This window comes from Falco peregrinus, chromosome 3 (assembly GCF_023634155.1).
Source record: "Falco peregrinus isolate bFalPer1 chromosome 3, bFalPer1.pri, whole genome shotgun sequence".
Classification (NCBI taxonomy): Eukaryota; Metazoa; Chordata; class Aves; order Falconiformes; family Falconidae; genus Falco; species Falco peregrinus.
The window spans coordinates 18483438-18503823 of NC_073723.1; the positions used below are offsets into that span (position 1 = coordinate 18483438).

A 20386-nucleotide genomic window follows, 5' to 3' on the forward strand; every position below is an offset into this window, starting at 1 on the left:
GGCTTATAGAACTTGCATTTAGATACCAGAACAAATGAAACTCTCCTACTCTCAAACAAAAATGGCTTGTGTGGGTTTTGAAGGGTATTTGCACTTTCTGCTGTGTTATTTGGATCATGTCCAACAAGCGTCGAGTCTTGTCTCTTATCTCTTCGAACACATCCTTTACAAAAGGAGCTCTGTAAATCCAGGCCTGCCAAATTTGTATGGCTCCTCTGTTCTATCTTTCTGTCTTCCCTGATTGAAAGGATAGAAGGGAATTTTGTTTTTATTTTTAGAAAGTGATGTTCTGGGCAAAGAATCAAAATTCCAAGCTAGTTGGTGGTTCTGATCTGCCTCCCAACCCAACTTCCACTCATGCCCATTCAAGTATTTACATTTAGGTAGTCTATTGCCTTGAAGCATCTCTGAGGTTGCACATTGGTCCTATGACAAATACAAATCCTTTTAGCTTGCTGTGGACAGGGTTAAAAGCCTGACTTCACTGAAGTTGATGGCAAACCTCCCTATGACTTACTAGGGCATAACTTCATAAAATATATTTTGCTGTTAGTATAAACAACTATATTCAGAAAACCAGACATTGTTTTTCTTCTCTGATGTGGGGATTTTAATGGGCTCCCAGTTTTCCCTTTGAGGAGTCATCTAACTTGGAACAATTCTTTGTTAAATTTTGCCTGTTACTTATCCAGCTTATAAAATCATATATTTGATAGTCTAATCAAACGCCTGGCTATGCTTCACATTCTTTAGAAGGTTCTCAGTTAATCTAACTGGAGTCAGCAGAGGTCATGTTCAACTTCTGGGTATATGCGAGACTTGTGTAGCACTTTCCATGATAAAAGGCAGGGAGGGTTGGTATATTTTAAATCATAAGACTGGTTTATCATTGCACGAGCCAAATGCTTCTTCTGGGAGCTATGTGGAAATGCTGATGCAGATGCCTGTTCCGGAGGGACAATATTAGTTCCTTGTAGGATGACTGAAGTGTTGTGAAGCTGGGTGCTGCATTTTGTTTGTAATTGCTTACAGTTTTAGAGAAAGTGGCCTTTTATTTTAAGACCCTCTGGTCTAGCTGATGAAAGCATTTTGGCAGTCAGCGGAAGAGCTCTCTGGCTACTCTTTAATCTGTTTGCATCAGCATTAGCTTTGAAAGAAGAAAAAGGGTTTTCATGGATGTACATGTCCACACACACGCGAGGAGCTAATTATCTTTGCAGACACCAAGTGCTCAAATATGAGAGCTTATTTCCATGAACTCCAGTCGTTATTCCAGCTGATATCTTTCTCTACTTCGTGTGCCATTACTGCTGTTCCCAAACATTGGCTTTTTCCCTTCTGATGCGTCTGTCTTTCTATGTCATTTACTTGCTTCCAATTTTGTGACGGTAATGATGTTTATCTTCACATTACTACTCGGAGCTCAGATAGAGGGAGCTCTGCCTGTGGTAAAACCTATGATGGTTGGATGAGTCGGAAAACCTGTACTTTGTATTTTCTTCAGTTTGTAGCTTCTGAAGTAGGAAAAAACCCTGAATGTGAAGTACCTGGTGTTTTGTGGTGATTCAGTAGACAAATTAATTTCCCAGCCAGCTCATTTCAGCTTTTGCTTCTCATCTTTGCTCCCTCTCCATTTACATATGTATCAACCCAAAGTTTAGTGTCTCTTTTTTCCCCCAGTTCAGTTCAGTTTCCTCAGTTCAATGCTTTTTGATTGCAGCCTGACAAGGAAGAACATGGGGAAAGTAGTTCTGATGCATCTGTCACCAAAGATTTTATTCGTTTTATTTCCGTGGCTCTGATAATCTGAAAAACATCATTTGGATGGGAGACTGTCAAGTTATGTTGCTAATTCTCTAATAATGCTAGGTATATAGCAGTATGTGCTGGTTTTTGCTGGTACCAGAGATTTTTAAAAACCAAAATTCCTTCAGATGTTTTGACTGTTGAGCTCTGACAAGATACAAACTGCTAGATAGATGTGTATATTATTCAAACTACATCTGTTCAGCATACAGCTTGGCAGAACTTGATAGTCTGCAGTGGAATCTGGTGGTATTTCTCACTATGATTGTTAAACAGAATGCTCAAAAAAATATTAAATTAAATAGGTACTTCAGGATAACTTCACTGGGATTTAAAGGTTCTTTTGGGGAGGTGTGTGCTTGTGACTTTTAGTTTGAATTTTTCTCATATGGCTTAAGTCTTTCAATATCTGAAATTTTGAATGTTTTTATCTGCATTAGTTCTTAACTGAAGCCTGAAAGATATTTAAGCCTGATTTCCTTGAACAGCTGTTTACCTGATTTTGTGCATTAAAAAAATATTCTCTTACGAAAGCAAGAACTGTGCATCCCAAATATAAACATATATAACATATAAACATATTGTAAGTTGGGTTTGAACAATATTTAAAAGGTTGTTTATAAATTGCTTTTCTCTTTGTATGCTAGTATTCATCTGCCTCTTTTGCATTTGAATGTCTTTTGTAGATAAGTGCTAGAATTCAGGAACTTGAAAAAAGTAGGTGAGAAGAGTAACTATCCTTGTGTTATGAGGGAGATTACTGTGAAGAGATGCACACTTCTTCTGTATCTACTAATGCACCATCAGCAGCTTTGGTAGAAAAAAAAATCTCTGCCCCAATCTTACCTACCTGCATCTTCACAGATATAAATTACAATTTATGGAAAGATGATCTAAAAGCTTTGATTCACCCTGAAGCTTAAAATTGATTTTCAAAGTGAGATTGTTTAATGAGGCAGCTGATATTCAGTCTGTGTTTTTTTTGGTTTTATTCATATTGAAGGTTTTACATATACATAGTTGTGTTTGATATTAGCAAATTAGTTACACTGAAACGTATCTTGAAGTGATTTATCACGTGGCTTTCTCTGGCCAGTTGGATTCCATGGATTGTTATGCTGTTTGAAGCTGCCTCATTTCAACTTGGCAAGTGCTACTAAAGGTATGTTTTCCCCGAGTTTGGCAATTTTGACTTCTGTCATGCTGGTTGGTGCTATTTACTTTTTACATCTCTTTCATTTTACAGATGTCTGAGAGGACTTTAAGGCAATGCAGAGCTACTGATAAGAGTTGCAGGAAATACTGGTTGAGGGTGCCTGGTGGGCAGAGACGATCTGAGGTCGGGGAGGGAAGAGCTGTGGATGGTCAGCCAGCTACAAGGGAACGCTAATCACACCTGGAAGCAAAACTCAGCCTGAGCCTGTATGGCATGCAGCAGTGACAGGGTACCAAAACCAGCATAGCTGTTCTAACGTTAGCCTTTTGAGGGGCAGAGCAGGGTGTATCAGCCTGGAACAGGTGCTGCATTAAGGTATCTTACTTTTTTCAGGCCCCATTAAACTTTATCAACATGCAGAAATGTAAATATAGTTTAATGCTTCCAGTTACAAAATTAAATCTGATTGATATTTGTGAGTGTCTGCCTCTGGTAGCTCTTGTACCGCAGTATTCAGTGACTGCGCTTACACTTAATAAAACTGCTTAAAAATAGTACCTTTGCTGCATATTTGTGTTCCTGGGCAGACTCTGCATCCGTGTTGCTCCAGATATTGTGTAGTGTATACCTTCAGGTAGTCCTTACTCTGGGTGTTTCATTGTCATCTTAGCCAGGATATAAATGGTATGTATTGAAGTGTTTTTTTCAAGGTGACAAGCTGCATGAAGTGTTGCAGTGCTGGAATTAGCATCTGTTATCTCCCAAGTAAGTGTGCTTAGGCGTTCTGAACCAGTGTCTTGCTCACTGCAAATAAGGTACAGTGTGACCCCAGGGATAAATCCTTGGTGCCACAGGCAAATGCTATGGACAGCACTGAAAGGTGTTTTTTTATTTATTTATTGTCATGGGCTGGGGGAAGGGGAGCCTGAGATAGGGAAGGACACCACAGTCTATAGCAGTAGACCTAAACTCTGTGTAATGTTTTGGAAATAAATTCCTATGCTCCTGGCTGTGGACTGGGGAGCTGTAGTGATGATCTATGCATAATTTCAGAGTGAAAACAAAGCAGGGCACAAGAGGAAAGGAGTTCTCATTGTCCAATTCTTTTGTCTTTCTGACTCCTCTTTAACTTCAGATGCTCTACTCAAATAACAAAACCTTTGTTTGAGCTTCCTGTCAGTTAAGATAAGACTTTGTAATAAACACTTATTCCTCCCATGGAGTCTTTGAAGTAAAATAATACAGTCCAGGCTTTTTCTTTGTGGATTTTCAAATATAAAATAATCAGGAAGAAAATTATTTAAATGAGCCATTCAGTCTTCCATTATACTTGCATGAAGATGATTCAAAACACAGGACCAATTCAGAATCGTTGGCAGATAATTTTGAAGCTGGATGCATATTACACATCTGTTGCATTTTGAGAAGTGAGACTTGGAAATGCTGCTTACAAGTGCTAAAACTACAAAACACATATATAATGGGCAGCACTATGTTATTCTCTGTTTTCATGTTCCCCTCTTTCTCTAGACAAGTAGCAAATGTCAGTCCATGCCTTTCAAAAGGTGTGGCACACTGAGAATTGCTGCTGATGTCAGCCCGTTTGGCCGGAGAGTCAGAATGGGACGAACATCTTATATGCCCTAACACAGGGAAAGTGGTTCGGTTATTAATGGCTAGATTTTATATTTAGGGGATTAAAAGGGCTGCTCTGCAGGTAAAACATTCCATTGCCTTTTCTTTGGGTGAGAGCGTGCATTGCAGCATAAAGAAATTTTATTTGTTTTGGGCTTTTTGTTCCTTGTGGTCAAGACGAAATTCAGCTCAGGGTCGTTGGCAACATTTGTGGTCAAGACGAAATTCAGCTCAGGGTCGTTGGCAACATTTGTGCTCCTTTGATTTTTCTACCTAAGGAGAAATTTTCAGGACAGTAGATAAAAATAATTGCTATAATAACTTAGGTAGTCAGCTACCACTTGATACAGTGCACAGTGTGATGCATAAGCAGAGTTTGTAATTTGCCCTACAACCTAGTATTTTATTTTTTTTTTGAGCTTAAGGTGTTTTGCTAAGGGACTGAAGTGTGGTTAGAAAAGGGGTAGAACTGCCAGGTGATTGTGTATGCTAACAAAGAGAAAATTTGAATGCAATGCTAAAGTCTGTGAAGGAGAAAAATAAAAGGATGAGGGGGGAGGAAACAAATAAGCTGCTTTAATACTTCATCCAAGGAGTGGGCAGGCTGCTTTTTTGTTTTGTTTTGTTTTCCCCTCCATGACTGAATGTAAATCCACTTAGTGTCATCTGAATCGGAAGTCTTTGGGAGTGTGGGGAGGGGGAAGAGCACAGGGTTAACTTTTCGTATACTCAGTCTTAGTTGAAGTTCTTCTTCTCCCCTTCCTTACACAGCTGTGTTGCTTTCAGTAGGGTAGAATATCAAGGCCTCATTTTTTCTGCAGGCTTGGGATGGATGGATTGATGGTTGTTCCTGACTGCCTGATGACTTTATCTCTGTGGACATCTTCATGCAGAGCACCTACACTTCAATGACTAGATACTGGTTTTGTAGCTCCAAAGAGTTTTCTCAGCCTTAGCTATGGAACCAAACTTGCGATGTCTTAAATGTCCAGTTGGGGAAATAGAGGATAAACCATAAATAGCTCTGAGAATTTCCTTCAGATAATTTATTAGGTTAGAAGCAAAGATGCAAAAGTATCCTTTGGATAATGGGATGTGGATTTGAAAATGGAGGCTGAGGTTTTGGCTGGCGGTTGGTTTTCCCAGTGTAGCACATGTTCCTGTGGTGGGAGATCCCCTTTCAGGCTAATTCAGTCAGCCTTTTGATGTGATAAATTGCTAGTTGGCACATAGCAACAATTCTGTAGTAACCACAACAAGAGAGCTGTTGCAGCTTTTATTTTATTTTTTTTAATGTCACCAGTCGGATAGTAAAGGTAGCAGAAGATCTGTTTCCATTGTGCTTTATTTAGTATGTTTGCCATGTAAACCAAAAGGGAGCTAGTGTGTTTTGTGGGAGGAGAATTAAAAAAGCAGTTCAGACTAAGCTAGGTTTCTGTAAAGTAGGGTAATGCTTCTTGCCTTGCGGACCTTGCCGTAACATACTGTGGAAGCAGCAGAGCACTTGCTTTGCTTCTGCTTCCTCATTCCTTGTGCCTTAGAGCTGTCTGGAAGTGCAGGTTCGGTGGTTGTCCTCTTGTTGGTCACCTCAGAGGAAGCTTCCAAGAAGAGATAATGTGTTGGTGAAGGATCAGGTTGGTGATGTCTGCTGGCTTCATGCAAACTCACCAGACCTCTAGGGAGACAAGCATGGACCTCGCCAGAGTCAAGGCAGTTACCTCAGCCTCACTGCATCCTAGATCCCATGAGCTGCTTGTGGCATTTCTTTATATCAGCAAGGCAATTTGTGTGAAGTCTGTGGTATAAAAAAAATGTACTTTGACTTGGGTTGTCTTCTCCAACTCCCTGAGTCTATTCCAGCCCTGGCTGGACAGAAATTATTTTTGTTTCTAATTATGTAAGAGGTATACAAAAAGTGAAATAACAAGTCCAGTAGACTTAATATTGAGTGGAGCGTTCAGAACAATGGAGCTCTGTCTAATCATTAACAAAAGCATTAACAAAAGTCATTAACAGAAGCATCAGTGGCATTTGCATTGACTAACAGGTGTTTTTTTTTGCTTTCCATAATGCAGTCTGCCTCCCAGAAGGGTGCTCCTCCATGTGCTTTTGGAGGTGTCAGGACAGTAGATCATATATGTTTGTTCTGCGTGTGTCCATGCAAACTAGCATTCCTACTGCCAGGTGATTTATTTGGTGATACGATTCATCTGATGTTTGCATACTTGCTGCTTCCAGGGAAGCAGTGCATGGTCATGGTAATAATGAGGTCTTGCTTATAAATAGACTGGCTTCCTTCGTTTTCTTGTCCTTCTGTTTGCTCGATGATTTGTCAGGTGTTGCCAGCACAAATGTTTGTCCCTGTTGCTGTGCAAGCTGTTCACCCCTTCCCTCCTCCCCTACGTGTTAGTTTTCTTTGGTGTAGCAGTTCCCTGATCTTCCCTGGTTGAGGTAGCAAAACTTACACTGTTTGGGCACTACGGGCTCATTTTGAGAGGTGGGGAAGAGTCCCTGCTGGTTCTTGCATTTTGCTGGAAAATTAGCATCTGTCTAGGACAAGAAGTTCATTGTGCTGCGTGTCTTCCTCTTCCGCTCCCACGCCTGATGAAGTCCAACCTGTAGAACTACTTCTGAAAAGTTAAAATAATATAATTACAACACTGTTCCACTTCAGGGCTCAGAGCCCTCCTCTTGGCTTTGTGCTTTCTACAGCGGTTTTTCCTACAAACTAATCCGTGACCTGCCCTCCATTTGTGTTGCTTTTTTGGACAGGGTGGAGAAGGAAAGGAAGATGGGCTGTTTCCAAAGGAGCTCTGGGTTGTGACCTGACAGTACTTCCTTTAAAACGTTGGGACGTGGTGTACTTAAATTTATATATGCTTAGATCTTTCTACTGCTTTGCAATTTTTGCTTTTATTATTGTTTTCACCTGGGTTTTCTTGCATGTAAAAATGCGTATGTTTTCTAATCTAATGAAGGCATTGAAAAGTGCTGCAACCTTTGCAGCAGCTATCCCAACACAGGCTGTGTGGAAACCACTTCAGGACTAACAGCAACGGCAATTGTGTGTGTGGGAGGGGAGGAGCGCACGTTCATCTGCAGCGTGCGTGGTGGTGTCATGGGGTAGAGAGGTCTGGGTTTGTACAATCAACCCCTGCAATTGTTGTGAGATTCTCCTCTCCTGCAGCACTTATTACTATGTAAAATTGAAATCTGCATGATTTCCTGCTGTGAGCGCCTGTGCCAAGGGACTGGTTTCTATAGTAACTAATATCAAGGAGCTGGCTGGGACTTCACTTTGGAGCTGTATTTCGCAGTTCGATGCGATCCTGTATGAGTATTTGATTGATGACAAACAAGAAGTTGGAGGTTGTGGCTGCCACTGCTACAGTAGTAGTGCTGTGCACCTCTGCATGTACACTGAGGTCTAAAAATAAGTATTTTGCAAAATGGAATTGGAGGTGAGGTGCGGTGGCTGTCTTTTTTTTCTCTCTCTTTCCACACCCCCCTAAGGGAGAGCTGCTGAATTGAAGTACTGAAGAATATGTCACAGACCATTTGTTCTGGAGTCACTTCAGACTACCCCAGAGTGAAACATAAACCTAGGAACTGGGTCCATTTTCTCCCCAGAGTAACAGGCATTGCTGTCGCCACTATCCTGTTTTGAAGCAGAGCTGGTGTTCGTTCTGCAGAGCATAATAAATAGCACTGTTAATGCAGTTTCATCTGCAGGACCAGCTTTTACCCTTACTTAGGCCCAGGTACACCTACTAAATGTATTTATTTTGTGGGGTTGAACAGGGAAGGGGATGGAGAGAGTTGAAGCTTGGCTTGTAGATTTTGGGCTTTCAGGGTGCCAGGCAATATGGAAAGCCTGGTTTGCAGGTAGTCTAGAAAGGCATAGTGGGGTCAGGTGCATGAAAATGAGAATTAAATCTTCATTTAGGATCACTTTCAGACTAAAACTTGCATCGAGTGATGGAGATGGGGAAGGAATGCAGAACCAGAGTCCAGAGACCTCCTCTAAGTACAGAAATTGGACCTAGTCAGGCAGCAATAGTTGCGGTCTCCCCACCTGCCCTGAGTAGTTCCCCAGACCAGTATTGAAGCCAAGCTTAAACTGTAAAGTAATATTATAGCGTTGATGAAACAGTCTGAAGTGTGAAGATGTCTTTGTGTATGATTGAAGGTCAGTTTTTGTGGCTGTGCTAGAAATGGAGGTGTGTATGAGCATGTGTTCTCTGCACTTCTCTCCCAAAGCCCTCTCCCCCAAAAAGTGAAGCATCTTCGAGGAGAGGGGGTTGTTGTATGTCTTCTGCATCTATAGACATGCACGCATGTGTGCATGCACATGCCTGGTTAAGTGAGAAGTGCTGTTGGCTCAGCCAGCTCAAGGGGAGCCTTGACATGGCCACCCCAAGAGCAGCCTCGTATTTGTTTGATATTTGGGGATGCTGGAGGGGGCTGAGGAAGAAGTGGATGGAGGACAAAGAGGAGCTGCATGTGTTGTGCTGAGGATAGTTGGGCGACATCAGGTACATGTTCATAAAGAAACGAGGCTTTATTAAAAAAAGAATACATTGTTCAGACAGGTAGTCTTTTATATTCACTGTTTACATATGCAAGTCCATAGTAAAAAGTATTGCAGTGATGAAAAACAATGTTTTTCATTATCAAGCCAGTTGCATCAAGAGAGTAATGATGCATTTGAATAATCTTAAAATAATTTGATACTGAGATATGACCAGATTAACAGTTTGAGATGCAGGATTGGAAACTACCATTCAAGAATATAATTATTGATATTGTGGAGAAAACATCTTCACCTGCATACTTGTGTAGAAGTAAAAAAATCTCCCTTTCTTGCAGGCAGGTACTGTGTGAATGCTGAAATAACGTCTTAGAGTAAGAATTTTTTATATTTACACAATATAGCAGTGCAGGTCTGGAACACTGAGTTGTTACAAATAAATGAAATCCAGAGTACATTTAGTAAATACATAAATGCATATTGTGATGGATTATCCCTGGTTTTAATGCTTGTTCATTTTCTGCTAGTTTGCAAAATCACGGAGTCCAGTATACGCATTTCCTTTTGATGCTGTTGTGAATGTGTATTCATTTTAAATCTAGGTTATCTTGCGTGGAGAATAGCAGCTCAGTGTGAGCGTTAGTCACTTTGGCTCAAAGGTAAAGAGTTCACATGTAGCAACTGTAGAGGCAGGAGCCTTGGTTATGAATATAGTCAAGGGAATGAGCTATTAAGCTGAAATTTAGCTCGCTGCTGGGGAAATGAGTGCTGTCACTGGGTATGTACTGTGGATGCAAAGCCCTCTCCAGACTGCGCACTTCAAATGCACCATGTGCATTCAGGGTGGATAATTGATTTAGACTAACGGATTTTAATCTTTCATCGTAAACTTGAGGCTGACCTTAGTAGGAGTTATAAACTCCATGTTTCTCAGCTGCATTTTAACAAGGGGTTTAGCTATTCTCTCTGAAGCTGCTGTTTTCAGAGACTGTTCTTTACAGTATATTTTATTTGTTTAATTTAACATAGCTTCCAAAATAGAGAGGGAGAAAAAGCCTGGTGCATGCTCCCAACTAGGGTGGAAGTGCTGATGTTATTGTAGGGTGATTTTATGCACTGCACAACTGAACTTAATGTTCAGAGTATTCTAAAATAAAATATTTTAAAACAAATGTACATGATAGATAAAGCTTTCTTGTGAAGGCTTTGTGTTAGTTAATGGGTTCTTTCACAGGAAAAAAGCTGATGCCTTCAAAAGTGTGTGCATCTGCCCATCATGAATATTGCCAAGGGATTTTTGAACCGGAGTGGCAAGAAGTTTGTCCTGTGGTTTGTGAAGAGGTTGGTTAATGAAGGCTAAAGTGTGGTCAGGGTAAAAAGTACAACTATTCAGTGTCCTTTCCAAAGCTCCCTATATCTAATGTACTATTTTTACTGTTGCCTATTCAGTTGAAAATGGTCAGAATTTCCACCTCTCTAGATTTTGGGTTTTGAGGTCATGATCGTCATGGATAAAGCAACGTATGTTTTCGCATTAATGCTTAACTTTTGTTTCCTTCAAGTTAGTTCCAGTTTGGCTTGAAGTTATTTTCATGTGTGATTTTTTTTTTTTTTAATTTGTCAAAAGAAAGAAGTTGGACTCAAAATCTGTGCCCTTTAGATCTCCCCAGAAGCTGAAGGATGCATGAATAGCTTTCTTCTCTTTTTTTCTTTAAAAGAAAAGTTCTGTTAGGTGAAACACATTCAGCATGTAAAAAGCTTGTCATGAGCAATGGGAGTAAACATTAAACATTAATGATGCAGCTTTAAGTTGCATGGAAACAAACTGGGGCAAGTCAGTTCATTTTACCTTTGATTCACTGCTTCCAACAGTTATAAAGAGGAAAGGTTGAAAGGACACAAGGCAAAGATGTGTCTTTTCCTTTAGCTCCTTCTTCTAATGACATATTTTATCCCAAACAATAGGTTCAGTATGTAGATGCACAGAATTTATAATTTCCAAGTATAACTTGAATTTTTGATGTGTTGGCTTTTTTTTAAAGCAAGCAATGCAATAACAGCAATTTACATAATTCCAATGATTTCTTGTTGAAGGGAGATTTAGTTGTAGTTAAAGGGAGAATAAAATAAAGACTTCCAAGAATAGTCCCGGATTGTAGAGATTTGAATGTCCCCTGGGATGGAGGTGTGAAGTGGTAGTTTAACCACAGGACTTGAATGTCAAACATTGCCAGGCGCATCTGGTTTTTATGACCTATTTATAGCAATGAGAATTTCTTCTGGTCTTAATAGCTACAAAGTTTGTGCAAGTTACTGATTTACATGGCATCTCACACTAGATCTCCAAAACAAGTAACTCGTGTAAAGTGGCTACATTAGAAATGTAAAGTTTGGAATTCCTACAGTCTAATTTCCTCAGTAATGTTTAGGATCCTAGATATGCTGCTTTGTGTGCCTGGAACTACCCCAAAGTGTTACTGAGGCTGAACAGGTGGATACCTCTTCACAGAATCTTGGGGGGCAACAACTAGTTTTTTACACACACACACACTCTGTTTTTTTAATTTTTATTTTTTGTCTGCAAGAAGTCTGAGGTAACATTTTCCAGTGATTTGTGGGTCTGTCTAGATTTCTCTGTCTGGTTAAGTTAGTTCTGCCTTGCAGACGGAAGTGCTTGTTTTTACTGGAAAGAGACTTACCTGTGGTTTTTTGTTTTCAACTTCTGTGGGTTTCCATGCTTTTCCCTTTCTTTCTGTGGCACTAAATGTTGCCTGCAGCATTTTCAGCATATTTGCATTAAGTTGGATGACACAGAATTATGTAACTTGAAGAACAGCTTGGTTTTGCAAGAGGACTGGTAAGACATGAACAAGATGCAGTATTTTTGATTATTTTTTTAATGGAGTTAGGCATAGCTGCAGTTTTGTTAATCTTTCTTGCTCCCTAAAAACCTCAAGTACTCTTCTTACAACACTTACAGACCTTTCTCAGTGGTTGTATAGGAAGGATTAAGGCAGACAAACTTGTTTCTGCCACGTAAAGCAGGTGTCAGACTAGACAATCCTGAAAGCCTTGTTTTGAAAGCTCCACTTCCCTGGCCGTATTCATTCAGGTTTTAATTACACTATATTAAAATTTCTTAAATGCAGTATATTTGGACAAAGACCTTTCCATGCAGCAATGAACACTTCGCTTGTAATAATTGACCTCCTCTTTTGTTTTCTGCTCATGTACTGTAGATTTCAATTCTGTAGGTAGAGCTGCAACTCTTTTCAGGATATTTAAAAAAGGTCTACAGGGAGTTTGCTTTGTGGGAAGAGTTGTCAAAGCCATCTCACTAGTTTAAGCTATGATGAAAACCATTTTAATATTTTTATAAGGCTATTTTTAGACTCAGTTATGCTGGAGGAAGAGTAGGAGTAGAGTTGCTTTGGCAGAAACGTGAGGAGCAGCATCCCTAGGTTGGATAGATATGTTCCTAATATAGCATCAGTTAATTAAATCTGTTTGGGGAGGTTTCTGTGGGAGCGCTAACCAGTGATGGCCTTGTACGATTTAAATATCGTTGAGCCACCTCCGAATGGTCAACTGGACAGGTAGATCTTGGAGAAAAAGTAGTTTCCAAGTTATAAAAAAAAAGTGCCTCTTGGGTTATCCTTATTAATAGATATCTAGTGCATAACTGAGATTTTTTTTTTTTAAGCATTAAGGGTGAAATGTGATTAGAGGGTAAGTTATTCACTCCATTTATGGCAAGTTCTGGCCAGTTGATGAGCAAACTGTGCTTTGATAATTAGGGGTGAGTGAATGAATGGTGGCAGACCCATGACTGCCATTTTTGGGTTCACATATGGAAAGCATCAGGCCAGGAAGTCCCTCAGGCTCCTTGTCTCCCTACCTTTTTGTTTCTCAGCCAACTGAATGCCTCCCTGTCTGCAGACAGAGCAGCCAGTCTGGCTTCACCTCTTTTCCCTGGTCATCTGCTTCGCCTTGGTTTTGAAATATGTATGGCTGCAATGATGCGATGTTGACCACAAAAGTAAAACTTAGCTTTGATTTGAGATTCATCTTGCAGTGGCTGGTCTTAGTCTGCTGAAGAAACTACCAAATTTTCAAAGCACTGAAGTGACTCACAGCTCATTTTCTTTTTAGGGACCAGAAGGACCATTAGATCATCTAACCTGATTATCTCTGGAAGACTGGTCCAGGCTTAGTCTAGCACAGCTGGATGCAGCCATGGCTGCAGCCCTCCAGCAGAGAGAGGCGTGAGAATGAGCAGTTTCTTGGGAGTTGCAGATGCCCTGGAAAATGCTCTGGCTGCATCTTTTCTGTATAAAAATATATGTAAAAAACTTTTAACTGAACTAGTACCTGCAAGAAGCCTTGCTTGGATTACCTTCCTTGACTTGAGTCCTGAAAGAAATAAAGACATTGGGTTTGGTGTTGTCTATCATCTGTGGATTTTGCATAAAATTTACAGATGGGAGAGATCTTGCTACATCTCAGAGAGGGCAGGAAGACATACTGCCTTCTATAATATGTGAATCTCATGGTGTTCATGACAACAGCTGTGCCAAGCCATGGCCTGGAATGAAATGTCATGGCCAGGAATAAGTAACGTGTCATGGAGAGAGCTGGTAATTCCCATTTTGCTGTGGTTAGCTGCAAGAGTCTAAATAAAGCTGCAGTGAAGAGGTCTGCTTTTGTCCTTGTAGGGCTCGTGACACCCTGTTTAGCCCAGAGCTCCTGTGTTTGCGCTGGTGTAGGTGACCATCAGGTTCTTTTCAGAATTGTCAATTTTATAGGCTTTCTTTTTTTTCCCCCCCCTCCCTCTGTCGGACTGAGATTCAAAAATAACTCACCCCTTCCCACTCCTACAGCAAATGATCTTGACCGAACTGCCTGAAGATGACCTCTTTCTGTGGTAAAAGCAGGGCTACATGGGTGGGAGCAGAGCCAAGAGTGGAGGCTTGCATCTTGATTTCCTATGGACTGACTTCCGTAATGAAATAGATGGTGGCAGCGGGTCACTTAACACTTGCATATTTTGCAGCTTTTGTCTGTGCTGGGATGAGAGGAGACAAAAAGCACAGCTGCAGCAGGGGTCATGGAAGTTGCAGGTGTGAGGTTGGCTGCAGGATGCCAAACTGCCATCTGTGGTGATGCTTTGTGATATGTTATTTTGCAGTCCACTTGCCTAGAAATGAGAGCAGGAATATAAAATAACAGTAACTGAAGATAGCTTTCTTCCAGTTTCTACTGCCTTGCTGTTTAGCCAGAAGTCTGTGAAAATGTAAGAGTTGAAATGACATCAGGCTTAAAGGATGAACGTAGTCTGTTCAGTAGTCTGTTCAATCTTTCGGGTACTTTTTCCTGTGTTGCTTTAAGCATGTCCATCCTCTGCTGTCTAGAAGATGGGGAGAAAAAGAAGAAGGGTTGCAGGTGTTATTCGCTTAAAATTGTACGAAGAGGAGAAAAGTGGCATCATATTGCTTTGCTTATTTATGTTGTTAGTACACATTGTTGTGCCTATGTGCTGACACTTTAAGTAAGTAGGGTAAGTATCCTCAAGCATTTTTTTTTTTAAAAGTATGATGGTTGCCATAATTAAGTCAGTGATGTCCTGTATACATTTTAAATTCCTAGTTCTTGTATGCTGTTAAATTTTTCTGTCTGGTATGCAGCATGCCTGCTTGTTTACAGAATGCCTTGGAGCTGCGTGGATTCCCTCATACTGTGTGCAGAGTGCTTTGTAACACTGTTAGGCGTGTGTTGTTCTGAGCAGAGAGATGTACTTGGAGCCACGCTTTGGATTGCACAAATAATAGTTTCCAGGAACAGTCATGAGGATCAGTAGAAAGAACTTTGAAGAGTGTGTGGATGCAGCAGGATCTTTGGCTGAAGGGAAAATCTTTGCTGGCGGCTGGGGTAATGCAGGCTACTCCAAAACCCAGAGCCTGAGCAGCTATTTTCCCAAAAGGCATCCTGAAATAACAGAGAGGGGGAGTCTGAGCATGCTGTCTTTCCTCTCTTTTTTTCCTCCTTATTTGCACTACAAGAAGGATCTAGGCACCGAGGGAACTAGCTTTCTTTTCAAGTTGGAGAGATTTGCATAGGGCAAATTACGTTCACTGGTGTCTACTTTTGAGATGCTTCCTTTTGGAAGTAGAGGCTTTAAGCAGCTTTAAGACCAGTAATACAGCATAGTGCATTACTGACTGTATGTGTCATTCTCATCTAGAAAGAAAGTGTGCTTATTATGGTTCAGCAATTTCTTTTTCTAAATTGAGAAAAATGAGATGATGGTCTCTATTCAGCCCGGGGGGGGAGGGGTCGGGGGAGAGGAAATACTGCTTTGTGTATGTGCAAATTGAAATTTCAACTATCTGCATAAAAGTGATGGGCACTTACTGAGATAGTAACTTGTTTATATTGTATCTGTTCGTGGAGTTGATTGACTAGCCTTTTCATAATGACAAAATTTACATATTTATGGGGTGGTCTTAGAGTTTGGGCATTTTTTAAATTGAATTAAATTGAATTATGTCGACTGCTGCTAGATGGTTTGTCTTTTTATAGAGGGTGAGAGATTTTCTGTTTAAGAAGACTCAAAAGAATTAACAGATCATTTGGCAACAGATGTCCTGCAGCTTGTAACATGCAATTTTGATTTGCACTCCAGACCACTTCAATTGGATGTGTCCACTCTATCTGGAGAAAAAAGCCTTAGACCTCACAGATTTTGCTTGTGCTTTTATGCAGCTGCCAGACTGGCAAGGAATATTTTTATTATATCACATCTGAAATAGTATCTTAAGGCTACTTTCTTGTCCTGCACATTTAGTATTCTCGGTTAAGCTCTTTAGAGCCTGTCTTACAGTGGCATCATATTTTTGATGCTAAAGCAGTATTAACTTCAACTGCTACATCTCTGGTCTGTATCCAGTTCCTGTGACCTGTACCATTAGTCTGTACAACAGCCTGTGACCTTCATGTGTCTTACATTGTACATTCACAATGGGTTGTAAAACTGCAGGTGGTATGACCTGCCATCACCTGCTGTAAAGGGACTGGAAATGAGCTATTCTAAGGGTTCTTTGAAAGGATGTATTGCTCCTGCAAGTTAGCTGATGGAAATGACTGGTGTGGTGCCTTAATGGATATGCTGGATTAATTACTGTGAAAGGCAGGAAGAAAATGGGCACTGAGACAGTATGTAAAACATGGAGAATCCCAGCATACCTGTAACCCAGCTGGACCATCATCTTTCTCCATGAGCAAGGTTTGTGGTGACAAATAGAAAGTATGGCCTTCCTGCAGAATTTGCTTCTTTTGGCATGCTGGACCCTTTTGGCAGTAAGCGGTGATCATACCAGTGGTTAGAGGAGCTTTTTCTACCTGCTGGTTGGCTGAAGAAGGAGTTGCACAGATCTACAGAGGTTAATAGTTAACAGTGTTTTTAATGAACTTTCTGATTTCAAGACCTTTGAAACAGTGCCTGCATGCTCAGCACTGTGTAGGTGGCTGGGCTTGCCTTCGAACAAGAGCATCAGCAGGTGATACTTTCCTCATGGTACCATCAGAGTAACAGCTTGAGAACCCCTAGCTCTTCTAATTCCCGCCACACGTACCACAGAAGTAACTGAAAATGTAGGGATTTAGTCTTGGAGCACAATTTCTATTATTCTTGAGACTTAATTTCTTTCTAAAAGCAACAGTTTTATTTAGGTTAAGGTAATATAAAATGCCAGTCTTGCAGTTTTTGAGTAGATCTTACCAGTACAGGTATCTCTAATAGCTCAGACATGTTTCATGCAAATTAAAAAATACAGGGACCTGTTTATAAACATCCAGAGCAGGTTTATGGTGTGGACACTGACTGAGGCTACTTGTTCACTGCAAGAGTGGACTGGATATTTAGCTCTTAATTCTTATGAATAGGGGTTTTCTTAGTTAACCTCATTTAAATGGAAGTGGGAGAGTGGGGGAGGAAAAAGAAATGGGAGGGAGTGTTCACATTTGTGGAGGCAATTTTTATTTTTTTTTAACTAAATGTTACCTGCTGTAAATCGTACACTGTAACACAGCATTAAAGTATGAGGTGGATTTTTGTAGCTGCTGGAATAAACATGTCTGTGACCCTTTGAGATTAATAATAAGTTGCATGTCTAAATTTAGCACTTTGTAGTTAAGGAACCTCCCTTGTTAATTTGTACCACTGGCTGGAATACGGGCAGTGCACTGAGAATTTATCCCTTAAATTTTGGCAGTTCTGTTTATGATTAAGCGATGCTGTGTGACATTCTGTAGAAGACTCAAATGAAATCAGGATGGCTTCGGGGGCAGCATCGTGGTCTTCAGGGACATCCCAATGGAAATTCTTGAATTTATCACACATTTTGATCTTTGTGCTTGCATTTTTTATGTTTTCTAGTTGGTGGCAAATGTAACTTTCATGTATGCAAGGAGGGTGGAAATGTGGTAGGTAAAGGAAAAATCATAAGGAAGGGGAAATTTATTGGTTGCTTTATGAAGTATTTTCCCATAAACATTATTGGCAGAAAGTATTGCAAACTTCCAGCAACATAAAAAGAAATTTTACTACACCATTTCTGGCACACTTGGAAGTTGTGTTATAGAACAGCATGTCAATTTTCTGGACCTGCTAGTATCTTTGCTCTTAAAGAGGATGCTTGGGTTTTGTTTAAATTTTTATCTCTCCAACTTCTGACGACAGGATGCATTGTTTAAAAGTGACAATTCTTGATTCATAAATAAAACCCTCAACAAAAATGGGTATATTGCAGCTAGCATACATGTCAAAAGAAAGGCTTGCTGCTAATGCAGACAGGATTTGTTCCTGTAGTTTAAATGAGCTGAGAACATGGATGAAATAACTTTTTCCAGCTATAGATTTTTGTTGTTGTTGGCTTGAGAATCTCTTCGGACATGATGGTCAGGCAAGATATAATGAAAGTATTTATGTAAATAAATATTCTGCCCCAATGATGATACAGTAAATCCTATCAGTTCCATGTTTTTGCTGCTGCAGCTTTGGGTGCAAAAGTGATATTTTTTTTTCTTTATGCTCCTACACATCTTTTTTTTCCAACTCTATGAATTGATAGAGCACATCTGTGCTACTTGAGAACAAACAACTATGAAGTCATAGTGCCCTAAATAGCTTGTAGGATGGAAATGCTGAAGACAGCCTTCTTTTCATCTCCTGTGGGTCCTCTTGTATGGGACTCTGGAATCTTGGCTTTGATTCTTCATGCAGTCTTCACAATATCCACATCTGGGCTATGAATGTAGCTGAGAACAGATCTGCTTTAGATCTTCATAGCTAATAATAACTTTAAAAAACAAATGCTTTTAGTAGAAGAATATTTGTGTGGTCTCTAACACAGAATTAAGACAAAAAGGAGAATCCCATAGCATCCAAATCGCCTTGAACGGGTATCAGATGCCAGAGTTGTTCAGTTTTCTCTCAATTGACAAAGAATCTATTTTTTAAATTCTTGCTAAATCTTCTTTGTCACAGTTAAAATTCCTATCTCATCTTTCTTTTCTGATATCTGCATATTCTCACAGATAATCTGCATTACATTCAACATGGTCTGTATTTAAAAAAGGACATTTTGCAGAGCTTATTGTTTCCATTATTTCAGTTTTACAATAACATATCAGACCCTTTTCACTAGCATACATTTTTAATCATATTTTCTTGGTACCAGGATGTTACCAATTTAAATAGCATTGCTTATTGTTTCCTAATAACTGGTAAAAGGTGAATCTGTGTTTAACTGCTAATTGCTTTGAGTACATCTGCATCCTGTAAAAATACCAGTAATGCTCAAATATCACTACTTCAGGCACAAGAAAGCCTCATAATTTAAATATTTGAGTAAACATATCAAACATATAACGGGTGGGAGGAAGAGAAAATTGATGGTTGGACACTTTTATTTTTAAATGTCATGAGGGTTGTGCTTAATTGTGAAATAGCAACTAAAATGAGGAGGAAAAGAGATTGGCAAGATTTCCTCATTCTTAGAAGAGGAAGCAGCATCGCGCAGCTGACCTGGGAACACATGCCAAGAGATGACATGAGCGTCTCGGATTCAAGCGACTGTTGCTGTGGTCTTTGCAGTGTCTGAGGAGGTAGGGCGAAGCTGGGAGGAGGACCTCAGGACTTCCAGTGTTTGAACACAATAAGAAACAAGATTCAAACAAACCTTTGGATGAGAGGCTGAAGACTTCTGGGTGGCAGCAGACTCATTGCAGGCGTTGGCTTTAACTTGCCTTGAGAATGAACTTTCTCCTTGGAGTGCCTGAGAGAATAAAAAAAATTCTAGTTGGGTTGGCATGTTTTATGCCATGACTTTTTTTTTTTTCAATTGCCAGAGAGGAAACACTGGAATAGGCAATGACTTAAACTGTTTGGGGTGTGTTTTACATCACACAGTCCAATCTGCACTGAAAACAGGAGAGTTCAACAGTAAATTCCTAAGTTTAAATTCATTGAAGTTCACGTGGCTTTAAAAGCAAGTCTGGCTCAATTGGTTTGCGTGTGTTTTTTAAAAAATTAGTAAGTAGGAGTAAAGGTTTAAAATTCAAGACTAAACCTGTCTTCTCCTGGATGAAGCACCAGCTGTTGCCAGTGGATGTGGTGTGTGCAAGTGAGATGTGGCCTTAATAAGTCACCTGTTCAGGGTTTTGCCTTGGTGCCACACCCTTGTTTGCTGGTGCCATTTTTAGAGATAAATGACAGTCCATAAAGAAGCACTGAATCTGACATCCTGTATCTTACTTAGTTTTGGGGGAAATGCTGTAATTCAGGCTTTGTGGAAGCAGAATGTAAATCTGTTACTGTATAATTAAGACTATACAAATTGTTTTGACTTCTCGTTCCCTATGTAAAAGAGTAAAAGTTCAAATCTATCAACATCTTAAACGGGGAGACAGAAAGGGAGATTAAGAAGTTTCATATAACCTCGTGTGATGGTAGAAGAAGGGTTAAACAGATATGTGAACGTCGCGGTAATAGGGTTTTTTTTAAAGATTTAAAGGGTTGGTTTGTTCTGCCCTTACTCATTTAATTATAGTAGTGTATTAAACTTAATATTTGCAGTGAAGTAGCCAGTAACAGACGTGTTTAGGTTACATTTTTTCCAGGGGCAAGTCCCTGCAGAAAAGTGTATTTGCTGTATTTGCACACCCATGTAGGTATAATAGGCGCCTGATTTTAGCTTTGG

At 40.0% G+C, this 20386-nt stretch overlaps 1 protein-coding gene across 20 annotated transcripts in view; it reads left to right on the forward strand.

Moving 5' to 3' along the window:
* The window catches only part of MTSS1 (MTSS I-BAR domain containing 1), a 127070-nt gene that overhangs the window by 21274 nt on the left and 85410 nt on the right, over positions 1-20386 (forward strand). For 9 of the 20 annotated variants that reach the window (XM_027792375.2, XM_027792373.2, XM_027792383.2 and 6 more), the window contains exon 4: positions 2903-2968. The exons of the other annotated variants lie outside the window; for them this stretch is intronic. In XM_027792375.2, the coding sequence (XP_027648176.1) occupies positions 2903-2968 (66 nt within the window). The remainder of the gene's footprint in view (positions 1-2902; positions 2969-20386) is intronic. 20 annotated transcript variants of the gene reach the window in all.